Genomic DNA, 17,763 nt, shown 5'->3' on the forward strand with positions numbered 1-17,763 from the left:
TAAAAATAAAAACTAGGTAAATAGATAGGCTGTGCAAAATAAAAAATGTTTCTAATATAGTTAGTTAGCCAAAAATGTAATGTATAAAGACTGGAGTCATTTGATGTATAATATGTCAGTCAGACTTCCTGCTTTTCAGGGTTTACACTGACTGTTACCCTGGCTACCAGGCAGTAACCAATCAGAAACTTGAGGGGGGGGCACATGGGTCATATCTGTTGCTTTTGAATCTGAGCTGAATGCTGAGGATCAATTGCAAACTCACTGAACAGAAATGTACCATGTGGCCCCCCTTCAAGTCGCTGACTAACTCAGAGTTATAGAGCTGAAAAGCAGGAAGTTGGATTCTGGCTGTTTTATTAGACATCTGTTCACTCCAGCCTTTATAGATTACATTTTTGGCTAACTAACTATATTAGAAACATTTTTTATTTTGCACAGCCTATATATTTACCCACTTTTTATTTTCACTCTGAACTGTTCCTTTAACAGCAAATTTATTCAATGGAACAAACTAAAGGTCAATGAAACAATTCAGTTCCCATTCCCTATTAAGACCATTGGGTGTAACCGCGTTAAGCTTGTAAATACAAAAGGCTTCTTTCCTAAGGAGAGGCACTTCAGTATCGCCCTTCCGTGCATCTGATATTATCCTATCTATAATTTGGGCATGTATACAAAATTTGCTTCCGTCATGATCAAATAAATGTTTGGCAACAGCGGAACTTGAATCACTGCGTGAATCGTGATACACAATTCAAATGCTCAGATAAACGTTTTCTAAAGGGTCTAATCGTTTTCCCCACATACTGTATGTAATCAGCAGCTGCAAGTGATTAAATAAATCATATTGCTTGTACCGCAGTTGGCATGACAATTGATTTTGTTACGTCTGGGATTTGTTCTTCCCTTAAAATCCTTAGATGGTCTCATATAACGGCATATGCCACAACGAGTACCCCCATATCCGCAACATCCCTTAATATCTAACCAGTGTAAAGGTTTAGAAAGGGAGCAAGCACAGCCATTGCCGCAAATACTTCTGACGTTCTGATCCATCCAATAACATTCACGATAGTAAAAGAAAAGAAAAAAAAAAACAGAATCCGGGTTAAAGACAGCCAATCAAGATCAGCGCAGTAACAAGTAACACTGGAATAAGATAATAGTTAAAAACCACAAAGGGGTAGCTTCCCAAGCGTAAACCAATTAATATCAAGCAGCGTAAACAGCAAATGCAATAGGCTGGTATGCGGAAGTGATGTCAATAAGGAGGTGGCTACGTAAGGTAGCCATTTCATTGGTAAGTGAGACGGCTGCTGTCTTTGTTTTTAGCAGCAATGGATGGTTTTTCTGCTCTTTTTGTTCCATCTGAGCCCTCTGTACCTGGTTCCCAATCGGTTGTTCCAACATGTACTGGTGCATTTGTGTCGGGAAAAACACAGGCTCAAACTCCAATACCTGGGCCGCCTCCGACACTCCCTTCAAGTTCTTCTGTAGAGGATAACTCCAGGAGACCTGCAGCGGGGCCCTTCTATCTTCTTCGTGAACTTCCGGGTGAGTGTTAACGAGCACTGGTATTTAGAACCCATGTGGCATTTGTTCTATGTGACAAAATCTAAACTAGAGCAGCTGCACGGTCTTGTCAGAGCACCAGAGAAAAGTATGTGACGTTTGTCCTTGCCTTTTTTTGGCACACGATAACTAAACCGACGACTGGACTGCTATTTACGCTTTTTAATATGAATGAATCTTTTTTTTTATTTTTATGTATATCTGTTTAGGTCTATTTTCATAACAGAAATGCAGATGGGGTTGTTAACATTCATTTGTGTGACCGCTATATGGATCTGTCCTTTGTGTCTTATTAAATGTGGTCCCATCAAAAACCATAACTTTATAAGTCTAAAACCGCATATTTTATTGTTTGCTTCTTTCACTTTCTGCCTTTTCTGGATCAAGAGGGAGGGTCACGTGATTGACTTACTTTATCTACGGCTCTGTTTTTAGAATCAACTAACTTTTGATAACAGGAAATGATGGGCTCTTTTACTGGCCACACTGTACGCTACATAGAAATCCCACAGACTGCAGTTCTGAAGTATGTTAACGGGTTGGTGACCACTTACCAAGGCAGCACAGATTTGAACTGGCAGCGGAGGGAATAGGTAATTTTATTGTTGATTATTTAGGAAACCATACAAACGTAGTAATGCATATACATTGAAAACCTTCTCAGTATTACATTTTCTTTAACATAAAACAATGTTATGAAGGTAAAATCAATTTTAAATCATTTTTTTTAATTTTTCAAATAAATGGTAACAAAGGTTAGTTACATAGTTAATTTAGGTTGACAAAAACAATAGTTAAACCTGTCAAAATGATTTAGGTTGACAAAAACAATAGTTAAACCTGTCAAAATGATCCCCAGTGCATAGGCATACAAATTTACCAATTTTAGATTCTTCAGAATGTGTACTTTCCAAAAATATATGGTTGTCTGGGGTGAACATACATTTTTGTACATTTGCCCCTCGAAAAATGCTGTAAATGTGCTGATTTTGCAGTATTTGGAATTACATAACTGCCTTCATTCTGGGTCCCCTATATGCCACATACTTAGGTGTACCTATGCATATTGGGTATCAAACTGTTCAGCGGTCCCCGGGCTTTCAGATTTAGGGTGTTATATCTTGGTATGTAATGATATGTAGGAGATATGCTTCAGATTTGGAGTATTGAGGTGAATTTCGGAAATGTCATAAAAATTGCCAAATTTAGGAAAGCTTTGCAGCTTGGTACTTTGGAGTAGAAAGATGTGCTTACCCATTTTAGATTCATGGGAATGTGTACTTTCCAAAAATATATGGTTTTCTGGGGTGAACAAACATATTTTTGTACTTTTGGCCCTTGTAAAATGCTGTAAATGTGTTGACTTTGCAGTATTTGGAATTACAGAACTGATAACTCGTTTGGGGTGTCTACGTTCTGGGGGCCCTATACACCACATACTTAGGTGTACCTATGCATATTGGGCATCAAACTGTTCAGCGGACCCAGTGCTTTCATGTTTAGGTGGTTTTATCTTGGTTTGTATTGATATGTTGGAGATACGGTGCTGTAGACTGGACACTTTGAGGTCATTTTCCAAAAATGTAACACATTTTTATAAAAACTGTTAATTGTAGGAAAGGATTGCAACTTGGTAGTTTTGAGTACAAATATATATTTACCCATTTTGAACTCTTTAGAATCTGTTCTTTCCAATAATGTGTAGTTTTGTAGGGTAAACCTACTGTTAGTGGAATTTTGGCCTTGAAATCAGATGTATGCAGTTTTGTGGACCGGTGCTTTGGAAATTTGGTAGTTTGCTGCTCCTAGTTTTTGATCTATAGAAGTGAGGAATCTTCATAAAACTATATATATTTGGTATTGGTGCGTTCAGGAGACACAGAACTTTCCAAATCTGCTGTGTTCTCGTGCATAAAATTAATTATGTTTCTGATATTTGCGTTTGTATCATGCGTTTTTTTTTTGTTTGTTTTTTTATACACTTAGAAGCCCATATCTTTTTACAGGAGTGGAATTACAACAAAATTCTAGCATATTTTGAAACAATATCTTTTCCTGGGTAAACTAAAAGACCCCCCCCCCCCCCAGGAAAGGCCCCTAAAGTGAAAGAGCACATAATGTTCAAAAATGGTCTGGCAATAAAAGTACCAACTTGGCCAAATTGGCTGGCAGTGAAAAGGTTAAAAAACATTGTTTAGCGTTGCCTGATTGTTTAAAAATTTCAACATATCCTCATTTAAAGGAACAGTAACATCAAAAAGTGGAATTGTTTTAAAGTAATACAAATATAATGCAGTGTAGCCCCACACTGGTAAAACTGCTGTGTTTGCTTCAGAAACACTACTATTGTTCATATAATTAAGCTGCTGTGTAGCCATGGGGGCAGCTGTTCAAAGGAGAAAAGTCTCAAGTTACACAGCAGATAAGCTCTGTAGAACACAATGCTATCTGTTATCCACTATTTATCCTGTGCCATATCATCATTATTTATATAGCGCCAACAAGATACGCAGTGCTTTACATATAAGCCTTTTTTTTTTTTTAAATATCCACCATTGCAGCAGCTTGTTTACATGAACTGTAGAGGCGCGCCTGAAGCAAACAGATCAGTTTTACCAGTGCAGGGCGACACTATATGATATTTTCATTACTTTAAAACACTTAAATTTTTTTGGTGTTACTGTTCCTTTAAAGAGGTTGATCACCATTGCGTTAACTTTTAGTATGATGTAGAGAGTGATATTCTGACATAATTTGCAATTGGTTTTCATTTTTTATTATGTTTCCTAGTCACCCCTGGCAGCATTCACCAAATGGGTTAACGCCCATCGGGCCAATGGACAGGACCTCCCCTAACAAGATAAAATGGTAGCCACACCTCCACTACCTTGTCTTTTTTCGTCCTGTCCAAGAGGCCGATGGATGGTAACAGCAGGGGTCAAGACCTTGCAGGTTCCCAGCAGGGGGGGGAATTGCTCTCTCCCAAGCTTACCTCGGTTGCTGGAAGTCCAATAACTCCCCTCTATGGGGTTAGTTAAGGAGGGCCTGCGGTTCCTTGCAGTCGTTAGAGGCCAAGCCGTTCCCTCCCGCTGAGCGGGTTAGGTAGGCAATGCTGCAGCGCTGCTGGGATGTCGTTCTGTGATGGACGCGAACCCGGAAGTGACGTCAGCGCCTCCGACACATGACAAATGTCGCCGTCTGGAGCAAGAGAAGGTCTGTATGCCGGCAATCGCCAGTGTGAGTAGGTTAAGGCTCGGCGCGGTCACTCTGACAGCCGCGCTGAGATTAGAGCAGGGTTCCGCTCAAGCCGGTGAACCGGAAGTAGGAACCGGAAGCCGGAACTAGCGCGGACGCCATTTTCCTTAAGGGCAAAACGCGATTTTTTGTGCAGCATAATAATGAACATGGGAGTGTGTTCAATTGGCGCCAAAACTTGCGAGTATGGCGTGTGAGCCCTGGAATAAGCATAGTCGCAATGAATAGACTATCTAGGGTATTGCATTGTACTGCATGCATGTTATAGGAACACCTTTATAAGGAGGTGGCAACTTCCTGTCAGGTCCCTTTGTTCTTGCGATTCTGTTCACTGTGAGATACAGTTCCAGAGAAACTTGCAAGCATGGATCCTGGTATTCCGGGCAAAACACCTCACCCTAAGGGGAAAAGGTTAGATGTTGTGCTGTAGATGGGTAAGAAAGAGACTTTCTTCTTTTACACATTATTAATGATGTTTTAATTGTGATTCTACAGCCTTCCTGCCATAGAGAGAAAGGACAAAACACCTGAGAAAACGACTTTGTCACAACCTCAGGAAGATGTAACACTTTTAGGCTCCCAGGAAAATCAAGCATTCACGGATTCTTTAGCAGCTGTCATAAGACAAGCAGTGGTGCAAGGATTCCAAGAAGCAGCTACTTCCAGGAAAAGGCCAAGACATTCTCATTCTAGGCAAATGGATTCACTGTCTGAGATTTCCGAAGGGGAATTATCCGAGGAATCGGATTTCCACTCCCAGTGGGGCTCTGAGGAAGGAGAAATTGACTCGGAAGATGAGTCTAATTTTGATGTGTCCATAGTGGAGCCATTAATTAAGGCTGTCCGACAAACCTTGACATTTCCGACAGAGTCCTCAAAACTTTCTACAGCAGATAAACTTTTTCCTGCAGTGAAAAAGAAGTCAACATGTTTTCCAGTGCATGCCTCAATTAAAGAAATAATTTCCGCAGAATGGAAAAAGACAGAAAAGAGGCCTCAGACGGCTGGAAAATTCCAAAAGAAGTATCCATTTGAGGAAGAGGATGCAAAGTTTTGGGATGCTCCTCCCAAGGTTGACGCAGCTGTAGTTAGACTTGCCAAAAGACAACATTACCTGTTGATGATGCAGCAGTGTTTAGGGAGCCTATGGAGAAAAAAATGGAGTTCAATCTGAAGAAATCCTTTGCAGCAGCTGGTGCAGCATGCAGACCAGCAGTAGCTCTGACCTCTGTCTCTAGAGCAGTGAAAGTTTGGCTCTCAAATATGGAGGAAGCAATTTCTTCCAATGTTAAAAGACCTAAATTATTGGAAATGCTGTCGGACTGTAAATCAGCAATTGACTTCATGTCGGAAGCTTCAGTCGACTTGGTGCATTTCATGGCTAGGTCAATGGCACTCTCCGTAGCAGCAAGAAGAGCATTGTGGCTGAAGCCTTGGGCAGCGGATGCGGCATCAAAAACGAATTTATGCCAATTACCCTTTGAAGGAGATATGCTTTTCGGGGAAAAACTGGATGCCATTATTAAAAAAGTCTCAGGGGGAAAAAGTGTGTTTCTTCCCCAGGAGAGAAGGAACAAAAGAGGCAGATTTGACACCTCATATCTCAGAGACAGAGACAGATCGTTTAGGTCTTCGAGACAATATAGACCTGGGAGAGAATTCTCAAGGCAATCATCATGGAGATCAGGCCGTCCAGGGGCCAGAAGTAATCTGAAGAGATCAAGTTTTTTCTCTCCCTCCTCTTCCGCAGCACAGCAACAATGAGGATGTCTCGGCTCAGGCAGAAGTAGGAGGCAGACTAACCCTGTTCACTCAGGTCTGGGCCGGAAGTATAAAGGACCGATGGGTCTCCGATATAATTCGGGAAGGTTTTCGTTTGGAGTTTGTAAAAGTCCCAAGGAGGGATTATTTTCTAGTTTCTTCGTTCCGAAAGACAGTAGAAAGTCAAAATCTGATTCAAGAGTACATGAATCAGTTATTCATTTCAAAGGCGATAGAAGTAGTGCCAACTCAAGAAAGAGAGAAAGGTTTCTACTCAAGGTTGTTTCTAGTAAAAAAAGCCTCCGGCACACTAAGACCGGTTTTAGATATGAGAAGGCTGAACAAATTCTTGGAAAAGAAAAAATTCAAGATGGAGTCCCTAGCATCCATTATTCAAGCCATCTCAATCGGGGATTGGCTTACGAATATAGACCTGAAGGATGCGTATTTCCACGTTCCTGTCTGTCGGGAACACAGAAAATATCTTCGCTTCGCAGTAGGAGGGGTACAGGTGCAATTCAGGTGCCTACCATTCGGGCTGTCACAATCTCCCAGAGTCTTCACGAAAGTACTCGTCACTCTAATAGCAGAGTTGAGGAAGGAAGGCATAGCAGTTTTCCATTACCTAGACGATATTTTGGTGACTGCAAAATCAAGAGAAGAGGCAAAGCATCATACAGCAAGAGTACTGGAGTTCCTAAGGAAACATGGTTGGATTGTGAACATGGAAAAAAGTCAATTGAACCCGTCACAGTCGCTTCCCTTTCTGGGTGCTTATTTCCAAACACAGGAAAATCTAATATCCCTTCCAGTCAAGAAACAACAAAGCATAGCTCATGCAATAAAAGATTTCAGGAGCCGAGCAGTAGTAACAGTTCATCACTGTTTGAAAATAATAGGATTAATGTCTTCTACAATCCAGATCGTAAAATGGGCCAGATGGCATCTGAGAGACCTACAAAATTTTCTGTTAAGAAAAGTAAGAAGACCACATCTGAACTTGAGCAAAAAACTCATGTTACCCCAAGAGATAAAACACAGCCTAAACTGGTGGTGTGTGCAAGAGAATCTAGAGAAAGGAATGTCTATAGAAGAACCAAGTTGGTCTATACTAACAACCGACGCGTCCGGTTCCGGTTGGGGAGCGCATTTCGAAGAACACTTTGCCCAAGGGGCGTGGGAACTGAAACAGACACCTTCAAATGTTCTCGAATTAAGAGCGATAAAAGAGGCTCTGTTTGCTTTGGCAGAAGTTCTAGAAGGCAAGAGTGTAAAAGTGATGTCGGACAATGTCACGGCAGTCGCGTACGTGCAGAAACAAGGGGGAACAAGAAGCATGTCTCTGTTGAAGGAATCCAGGCCAATTTTCCAGTGGGCAGAAAAACGTCTAGAAAATATAGTAGCAGTTCATCTGCCAGGAATAGAAAACGTGAAAGCAGACTTTCTAAGTCGAGTCACTCTAGATCCTGGAGAATGGAGTCTGCACGAAGACATATTTCAGGAGTTAGTAGACGAATGGGGCACTCCGGAAGTAGATGCCATGGCTTCTGTCCAAAACAGAAAATGCAAGACCTTCTATGCAAGATTCCCGTGCAAAGAGGCACTAGCCATAGACGGATTGAGGCAAGACTGGTCAAGAGGCCTTATATACATTTTTCCACCAATTCCTCTTGTCTGGAAAGTGCTGAAGAAGGTGGATCGGGAGGCAGTGGATGCAATAGTGCTGATCCCATTCTGGCCCCGGAGACCTTGGTTTCCGCTGCTGTGCAAGCTGACAGTACAGGGTCCCAAGAATATTGCGAGGTTCCCAGGTTGGTTATCCCAGGGAATGTTTGTTTACGAGGAGAAGGACCACCTAGCCTTAAAGGCGTGGAGGTTGAAAGGCAGAGGCTGGAAAAACTGAATCTGGATGAAAATGTTGTGGATTTCTTGTTGAAATCGAGGAAATGTTCCACCTCAGCGCAATATTATAAGATCTGGGACAAATTTGTGCAATTTGCGAACCTGGAGGATCAAGATCCAATGTCTCCATCCTCATCTCTCCTGATTAAATTTCTGTTCTCAGGCTATGAGAAGGGTCTCCAATTAAGCACACTAAAGGTCCAGGTGTCTGCCATTTCGGCATTGACAGGGATAAACTGGGCATCAGATGCCTTAGTTCACAGATTCTTTGAAGCTATGGCAAGAACAAGACCTTGCATAAGGAAAATGTCACCCCCCTGGGACTTACCATTTGTGTTGAATGTGCTCGCAGGAAGTCCTTTTGAACCTTTGGGAGAGACTTCTTTATGGAACCTCACTTTAAAGGTCATTTTACTAGTGGCAGTTACGTCCGCTTGCAGAGTGGGAGAATTGGCGGCTTTATGTGCTTCAGAACCATATACGGTAATCTTTGAAGATAGAGTAGTACTACGACCTGCATTTAAATTTCTTCCTAAAGTGGTGTCAAAATTTCATATGGACTTGGAGATATCGCTTCCATCCTTTTGTCCATCCCCAAAGTCGGACAGAGAGAAACTCTGGCACACTCTAGATTTGGTCAGAGCCATTAAGATTTATCTGGAGAGGACAGTAACTTTCAGAAAGTCTGATCATTTATTCGTGATACCCGGTGGCTTCAGAAAAGGTCAAGCCCCTTCAAAGAGAACGTTGAGCTCCTGGATTGTTGCTGCAATAGCAAAAAGCTACAATACAGCAGGCAGGAAGGTTCCCCAGGGATTAAAAGCCCATTCTACCAGAGCGTTGGCGAGTTCCTGGGCGATGGAAGCCAAAGCATCGCCAGAAGCGATCTGTAGAGCGGCGAGATGGTCTTCGGTTACCACATTCATTAAGCATTACAGACTTGATATCCGAGCCTCCCAAGAGGCTAAATTTGGGAGAAAAGTCTTACAGTCAGTTGTACATAGCTGAATAAAGCATATATTTGTTTTCTGCAATCTTATGTGTCCCTCCCTTCTGTAGCTTTGGAGATCCCATTTGGTGAATGCTGCCAGGGGTGACTAGGAAAACAGGAAATTGTTTTATACTCACCGTAATTTCTGTTTCCTGGTCACCTTCCATGGCAGCATTCACCAGGGAATTACCCACCACTAAGATGTCAGGCTTAGAACTAAGACAAGGTAGTGGAGGTGTGGCTACCATTTTATCTTGTTAGGGGAGGTCCTGTCCATTGGCCCGATGGGCGTTAACCCATTTGGTGAATGCTGCCATGGAAGGTGACCAGGAAACAGAAATTACGGTGAGTATAAAACAATTTCCTGTTTTTTTGTTATTTAGCTTTTTATTTAGCTGATCTCCAGTTTCCAATTTCAGTAGTCTGGTTGCTAGGATCCAAATTACCATAACAACCATGCACTGATTTGAATAAAGGACTGGGATATGAATAGAAGAGGCCTGAATAGAAAGATGAGTAATAAAAAGTAGTAATAACCATACATTTGTAGCCTTACTGAGCATTTGTTTTAGATGGGGTCAGTGACCCCATTTGAAAACTGGCGTCTGAAGAAGAAGGCAACTAATTCAAAAACTATAAAAAAAATAAATCGTGAAGACCAATTGAAAAGTTGTTTATAACTGGACATTCTATAACATACTAAAAGTTAACTTAAAGGTGAACCCCCCCTTTAAGGATGCCCCCAACACATTTCAATATAGCATTTGCTATTTTATCCAAATGCATAAACTTGCATTTATCAACACTGAACCTATTTTGTCACTTTCTGTTACCCTTTTCAACTGTTGTCTGAAACTTACTTGATACTTGAAAAGGTACATAGTTCAACTTTAGCCATTTTATTGTTGTTGCCCAATGTTATGTATATGAGAATTTACATATTTACACAAATATATATGAACATAATGTTCTTCATTATGTAAATGGTTTAATAGAGAGGGATAATAATTAAGAGTTCAAAATACAATAAACCACCATACCTACCCATATCTACAGTAGTAACAAATATGTATGCAAGATAACATTTACTCTACATAGCATATTCTAGATACATACAAAAAGGATGACAAACGTGGATGTCTACCCCTATTCATTTACTCCTCCTCCCAGTGGGTCTGGCATCCTTCTGGAACTCTAGGAGCTACCTAACTAAAACATAACTATTCTATTAACCTATGGACAAACCATAAAGTTTATATCAAATTCTGATTGGTCAGTAATCGTAAGGTTAATTTGAAGTAGTTGGGCATAGATTTGAGACTACATACAAGAATCAGGACAATTGTAGATGTGAAAATTGGGTACAGTAAGGACTGATTTCTCAATTACGCATAGTCAAAGGGGAGGGTCTTTATCAGGGTGTGTTTGGGGCTTGCATTTGTTGCATACGGATACCATCTATCAAATGTATAAATGACATGGCCTCCTCAAATATATATAAAATATACAAATTGTTTATAATAAAGGTAACTTTGTTAAACATCTTTGCAAGACCAAGACCATGCTCAGTGCGGTCTGGGCTTCAGTTAAGAGGTTAAGCTTAGGGATTGTCATAAAATATCAAAACAGCACAAGTCAATTAATATCTGCCATAGAAGCCGATACAGCAAGACTGATTAATAATCAGAATATGCAGACTGCACTGGGTCTGCGGATACAAATCTCTAAACAGTCCCTGGCTGCTTTACAGGCAAACAAACTGCTCGAGGTCAGAGAAGTAAGATGGGGGCTCCCCCCCCTGTCATTTGAAAGTATGATTGTTTCCTTGCAGAGCAGTTAGGAACCGTCTGAAGTTTCCTATCTGCAAGTGTCAGAGCAAGTAAAAACTAAGGGGGAATTTCACTGCATGCAGTAGGGTTTAGTTTAAAAACGGTACACTTTTTTTTTAGTTAACGTAAATTGGTGATAGGTTTCTCTTTCATTAAAGAAAGTAAAAATTGGATTTTATTTTTTGCCTTTCCATCCCCTTTAAGGTAACCTTGTAGCAAAAAAATGCTGACCCAGTGCCTTTTTACCTTCTGTCCTGTAAAAGATAGCAGTAGACAAGTCAATAATTACATCATTGTTCTAAAAGGTAGAAAATGCATTTAAAAGTATGGTTTGGATTAGTCTTGAATATTTTTGTTTGAGAATGGATTATGTATGTGAGGATTCATTTATATCTGCAGTGATTTTTGTTTTGGGTGTGGAATTTATTTTAATAAGCAAAAAAAAAAAAAGTAAAAGTAAAACAGTAGGCTCCAGCTTCAAACCAGACTACATGTGTGTACACATGTATCTTTTAGATGTTTTTCATTTTATGCATATAATCTTATTTCATTTAAAAAAAAAATGGATGTAGAAATAAAAAGTATTTGTGCTCCCAAGGTGGATTAAATCTGTGAACAGTCAACTACAGCCTTCAAAGCCGAGTACAGAGCAAAATTAAAAATAATCGAGGCATGTAGCAGTACTTCCAAATATTGGGCTTGGGAAGAGCAGCTAGATCATATCGGGTTAAATATCGAATGTCTGGAAGCCATGGAATTGTAGCTATATATGAGTTGAGTTTGGTAAGCAATGGCTGGAGGAATGGAAAGTATCACCTGATGAATCTCTTGAAAAAAGGGTGTCAGGACTTGCCGGTTCTCGAACCCTGGTCTGCTTCAAGTCAAGTGGATTTTATTGTCATTTCAGCCATATACAGTAAATAAAGTACATAGTAGAAACGAAATGACGTTCCTCCAGAACACCCTGGTGCTATACAACAACTATAGTACACGTCATGCTGGGCAAAGTGGACATTTCAGTTCAGTCCTTGGTAGTTGAGATACCGGATGGCTTGTGGAAATAGACTGTTTCGCATTCTGGAAGTCAGCGCTCAAATACTGCGGTATCTTATACAGGTTGGCAAGAGGGTAAAGAGATCATGTGCAGGGTGGGTGCTATCCCTGACAATGCTGGTAGCCTTCTGGAGACTGCGGGTGTGGTAAATATCCATAATGGCAGGAAGCGAGACCCCAATGATCTTTTCCGCTGTCCTCACCACCTGCTGCAGGATCTTGCGATCTGATACAGAGCAGTTTCCATACCAGGTAGTGATGCAGCTGCATAAAATGCTTTCAATAGACCCTCTGTAGAAGATAGTGAGAATGGGTGGTGGAAGGTGGGCTTTTTTCATCTTTCGCAGAAAGTAGAGACGCTGCTGTGCTTTCTTCACTATAGAGCTGGTGTTAAGGGACCAGGAGAGGTTGGTTCTCTGCCAGATGTACCCCAAGGAATTCGGTGCTCTTGACAATTTCCACCGGAGATCCGTCAATGTACAGTGGAGAATGATCCCCACGTGTTCTCCTGAAGTCAACAATTATTTCCTTGGTTTTGTTTGGATTTATAGACGGATTATTGACTTTGCACTAGTCCGTTAGCCATTTCACCTCTTGTCTATATGCTGACTCATTGTTCTTGCTGATGAGACCTACTACGGTTGTATCATCAGCGAACTTGATGATGTGATTGGATCCATGACTTGCCACACAGTCATGAGTCAGCAGTGTGAACAGCAGTGGACTAAGCACACAACCTTGGGGAGCTCCCGTGCTCAGTGTGATGGTACTGGGGGTGTTTTTTCCCATTCGGACTACCTGAGGTCTCTTGGTCAGGAAGTCCAGGATCCAGTTGCAGATAGAGATGTTCAAGCCCAGCATGCTCAGCTTAACACTCAAGTGCTGAGGAATGATTGTATTGAATGCTGAGCTGAAGTTGTGAAGGGCAGCCAAGTATGGGGGTTTACTTTGAAAGCAGCAAGTAAGTTGCAGGTAAAACCTAGTCCCTTTGTAAAATGTATAATGAAGCAATAGAATTCTTAATGAATCAGATGAAAATTGAGCATAGGACTGGCCAGATATGGGATGACTTTGACATAGTTTGCCAGCTTAAATATATTGCAATAAATGGACAAACTATCCATGTTTTGTTTAAAGGGTAAGGCATTTTTCAGTAGCAGTATGCACAAAATGTCTGTCTTAAATATATTGATAATGGGTTGAGTGCAGAGGACCTCTTGCATTTGTCTATATGTATTTTGTGGTCACAGCCTCATTGCACCCCCGCCTAATGTTTTTAAAAATTAGTGATGAGCACAACTTTCCCTTGTTTGCTTGATTATTGAAGCCCTTAACCCAGTTCTAGCGGTATTCTGTTCCTTTGTTCCTGATTCCTGCTGAAGTTTCCTGATTCCTGCTATAGTTCCTGAGTCCCACCTGCTCCGTACCTGTGTTTCCTCTGCTCCTTTTTCTGTTGCTTATTTGGATCTTTTGGTGTTGACCTTGGCCTTCCCATCGGACTCTCCTTGTCAGCCACCTGCCCAGACCCTCTGCGAGTTATTGTACTTTCCTTGTCAGCCACCTGCCTTTGGCCTGGTAAAGGACTTGTTTATTACTCGAGCCTGCATTCCTTGCTGCTGTACTCTTTCTTTAATAAACCTTCATTCTTACAACATGTCGGTTGCCTTTCAAGTTCCAGTTTTATATTACCCACATTACACAGCACATAGGCTCCAACCTGCCAGCCACTCGATTGTGGCACAACCTGACAGAATAATCAAGCCATGTAACAAGGAGCCTGCTGTTAACTCCTCTACTGTTCAGACTGAAGGACAACTGTCTACCAAATGGCTTTCTTCAATTAAAAAGTATGAAGGTGAAAAAGACTTTCAATGATTTACTTGTCTTGTGTAAAAGTTTGCCACTGTCCCATTCTTGTGGAAGCATCTGACAATATGAAGCACAGGCTAATTATACTATTCCTTTTGGGAGGTAAAGCCTCAGAGTGGGCTGAGTCTTGCATTGATGAAGAAGCACATTTTCTACACGACCCCTGTTCTTTTCTGTCATTTTTGAAGGCTACATTCATCTTTGGCCAATTACCAATTTATTTTCTTCCTTCCTTCCTTCCTTCTTCTTCAAATGCTTCTGCTACTGATTCAAACAAAACTTTCAAATTTACTCCACCAGTTCCAAAGTATTCTCAATTTGACACCAGGCCTGTTACTGCTTCCTATTGTGAATATTCCAAATCATCTTCTCTGAGGAAGATGATTTGGAGGATTTATTGGATGGGGAAGTTTGAAAGAATATTTCTGATGATGATGAAGACTGGGAAGATGTGGCTTCAGCTAAGGATGAAATATCCACAGCATTTACCACTAGGTTCAAGGGCCGATCAGTCTCCCAGTATCAGCCTGTCTTCCACTCTCTCCCATTCCTTGGTCTGCTCCCATGCTTGTTACCCATCCTGTATCAGCCTCTCTGGATCTCAGACCTGAACCTCAATTTGTTTATTTTTCTAATATAACTGTGCCAGAACTCCATTTACCAGTTCCAGCCCTTGTGCCAACTCCCCAGCCAGTTACAGCCTTTGTGCCTGCATCCTGACGACTGCCTAAATCTGTGCCAATGCCTGTTCCCGTGCCGGCTCCCTGAAAGCTGCCTGTTCCCATGTCGGCTCCCTGAAAGCTGCCTGTTCCCGTGCTGGCTCCCCGAAAGCTGCCTGTACACCAGTGTTCAGTTTCTGGGCCAGTAGTCCAGTCCAGCGTGTTCCGGCCTCCGTGCCAGCAGTCTAGCTGGTTGAGGCCTCTGTGCCAGCAGTCCAGCGGTTCCAGCTTTTGAGGACCTGTGTACCATGGCCTCTGGGCCCAAGGACAAATCTACTTCTAGACCTGCCGTCCCTGCTGCGGGATCTGATAGTTCTGGTGCTCCAGATTCTACCAGTCTTGTTGCTATTCGTGATGGTCTTCCTGTTGTCCTGGGCAATCCGCCACGTTTAATCTGTAATGGGTGCCGGTGCTGGTCCATTGGTTTGTCAGTACAAACGGTCCAAGTTTTTTGTTAAATGATATGGTCTAGCTGTGGTTAATAATGTAAACCTGAAACATTTCAGTCAACCTGCCTGCCACTCACTTGTGGCACAACCTGACACAAGGGCAAAAAGAGAAGTGATTTTCAGCTACTCAAGCAAATACATTCTCTATCCTAATAATTCGACTTAGCCAGGTGCTGCTAGTACACACACTTCACCCCTCTAACCAAGTATGAGATTATGTGACCAAGAAAAAGCAGAGAAATAATTGCCTCCCAGTAAGTGTTCCTCTCATTTTTCTTTGCTATGTGTGCAAAAAAAATTTATTTTGTGAGCACTTTTTAAAACTGTGTGCACACCTATGGAAAGAAGTAAAAAAAAAAATGATGTGTTTTTGTGGTAAAAATTTGTGCACTAGCATCAGCTTTGGGTGAAGACGTGGCGATTCGTCACTGCAACTTTTGAAACGAGTTGCAGTCAACATATAAGACCTCCACGTTAGACCCTAGACCAGGAGTTCCCAAAAGGTAGATCGGGATATACCAGTAGACCTTTAGCTGGTGATCAGCAGATATCAAGTCACTGCCAACAAACTGCTTTCAAAATCACCCTCCTATTGCATGCTTTTCATTCAGTTATTACGTTAAGGTCACATCAGAAGTTGCTTGTTAAATATAGCAATATACATTTTCTCATAAATCAATATTTTCCATGGAACAGAATGCTAACAACGTTTTATGGAAGTGGTTCATAATGGGACAACATCACTAAAAGTAGACCTCACATTAGTAAAGTATGGGCACTACTGCCCTAGACCACATTCTCTCAACCTGACGTGGCACACCACCTTTATAGCCTTTCTCTGACATCCATGGGGGCAGGTACTAGATATACCATCAGAAGGAGAAGAAATTTTGAGTTCATTGAGGTAGCAACTAGTTGGAAGAGTGTTGCACTGGCTGAAACTGACTCTCCCACACAACACTATAGATAACCTATATTTGGAACAGATATATATATATATATATATATATATATAATTTTTTTTTTTTTTTTAGTTTATAGGTGTGTAGGCAGCCATCTCATGTCATTTTACCTGGTCCTATGCTTTCAGAAAGAGCCAGCACTTTAGGATGGAACTGCTTACATTCAGTTACTCAATGTAACTGAATGTGTTGCAGTGGGACCTGGATTTTACTATTGAGTGTTGTTCTTAGATCTTCCAGGGAGCGGTTATCTTGTGTCAGGGAGCTATTATCTGGTTACCTCCCCATTGTTCTGTTGTTAGGCTGCTGGGGGTGGGGGTGGGAAGGGAGGGGACTGATATCACTCCAACTTGCAGTAAAGATTGACTGAAGTTTATCAGTGGAAACCTTGGTATACCTGATCTAGTGATCTCTAACAAAGAACCTAAATAAAATGTGCAAGTACTAGAACACCTGGAAAATAGTGACCATAATATTATCTAATTGAAAGGGATTCTTTTACTTTAGGGATGCACAGATTCCAGGATTCGGTTTGGGATTCAGCCTTTTTCAGCAGGATTCGGCCGAATCCTTGTGCCTGGCCGAACCAAATCCTACTTTGCATATGTAAATTAGGGGTGGGTATGGAAATCACATGACTTTTCATCACAAAAGAATTATTTTCCACTTTTTTCTTTTCTGACTAATTTGCATATGCAAAGTAGACGTAGGCATTTGGTTTTTCTTTTGCATATGCAAATTCGGCTTCAGTTCGGTATTTGGCAGAATCTTTTACCAAGGATTCGGGGGTTCGGCCGAATCCCAAATAGTGGATTCGGTGCATCCCTAGTCCCAAATAGTGGATTTGGTGCATCCCTAATTTACTTTTTATTTCTAAATTACACTGTTAACATTGCAAATAATTGACTCTACCATTTAAAATTTTATTCTTGAACCAACAAATGTATTTTTATTTTTTTTAGCTGTAATTGTAATTACAATTACAATTGTAATGTAATTGTTGAAGATGCAGCATTTTCTGATTTTGAGCTTTGAAAGGGAGCCAGCACTTCAGGATGAAACTGCTTTGAGACAGCTATTGTTTCTCCCCTTCCCATTGTATTATACCAGGACCTAGGTCGTGTCTGCATTGCTAAGCCCCACCTAGTGGTAGCAGTATTCCATTATAGACACACACTCCATAGATAGACATCTAACACGTTTCATGTGTGACCACACGTAATCATAGGTAAAAAGCACATTAAACCATCACCTTTTAAAAAGCAATTGAACTGACCTTACTAATGACGCGGCTACCTTTTTTTTTTATTAACCCTTTCTTTTCCTCTACTTTTTGTGAAATATAAACTTCTGTCGGTATTATCGGAGAGGCATTTGTTTTTTTTTTTATCGTTGCAT

General features: G+C 41.1%; 1 protein-coding gene across 1 annotated transcript in view; it reads left to right on the plus strand.

Annotated features, from left to right (window-relative positions):
* Nucleotides 1-1,247: 1,247 nt before the first annotated feature.
* The window catches only part of med19.L (mediator complex subunit 19 L homeolog), a gene marked incomplete at its 5' end in the record, with an annotated part of 112,266 nt that continues 95,750 nt past the window's right edge, over nt 1,248-17,763 (plus strand). Inside the window, 1 exon segment of the mRNA NM_001174019.1 lies at nt 1,248-1,557. Coding sequence (NP_001167490.1) covers nt 1,341-1,557 — 217 coding nt within the window.

The sequence above is a fragment of the Xenopus laevis genome, chromosome 7L, assembly GCF_017654675.1.
Source record: "Xenopus laevis strain J_2021 chromosome 7L, Xenopus_laevis_v10.1, whole genome shotgun sequence".
Classification (NCBI taxonomy): domain Eukaryota; kingdom Metazoa; phylum Chordata; class Amphibia; order Anura; family Pipidae; genus Xenopus; species Xenopus laevis.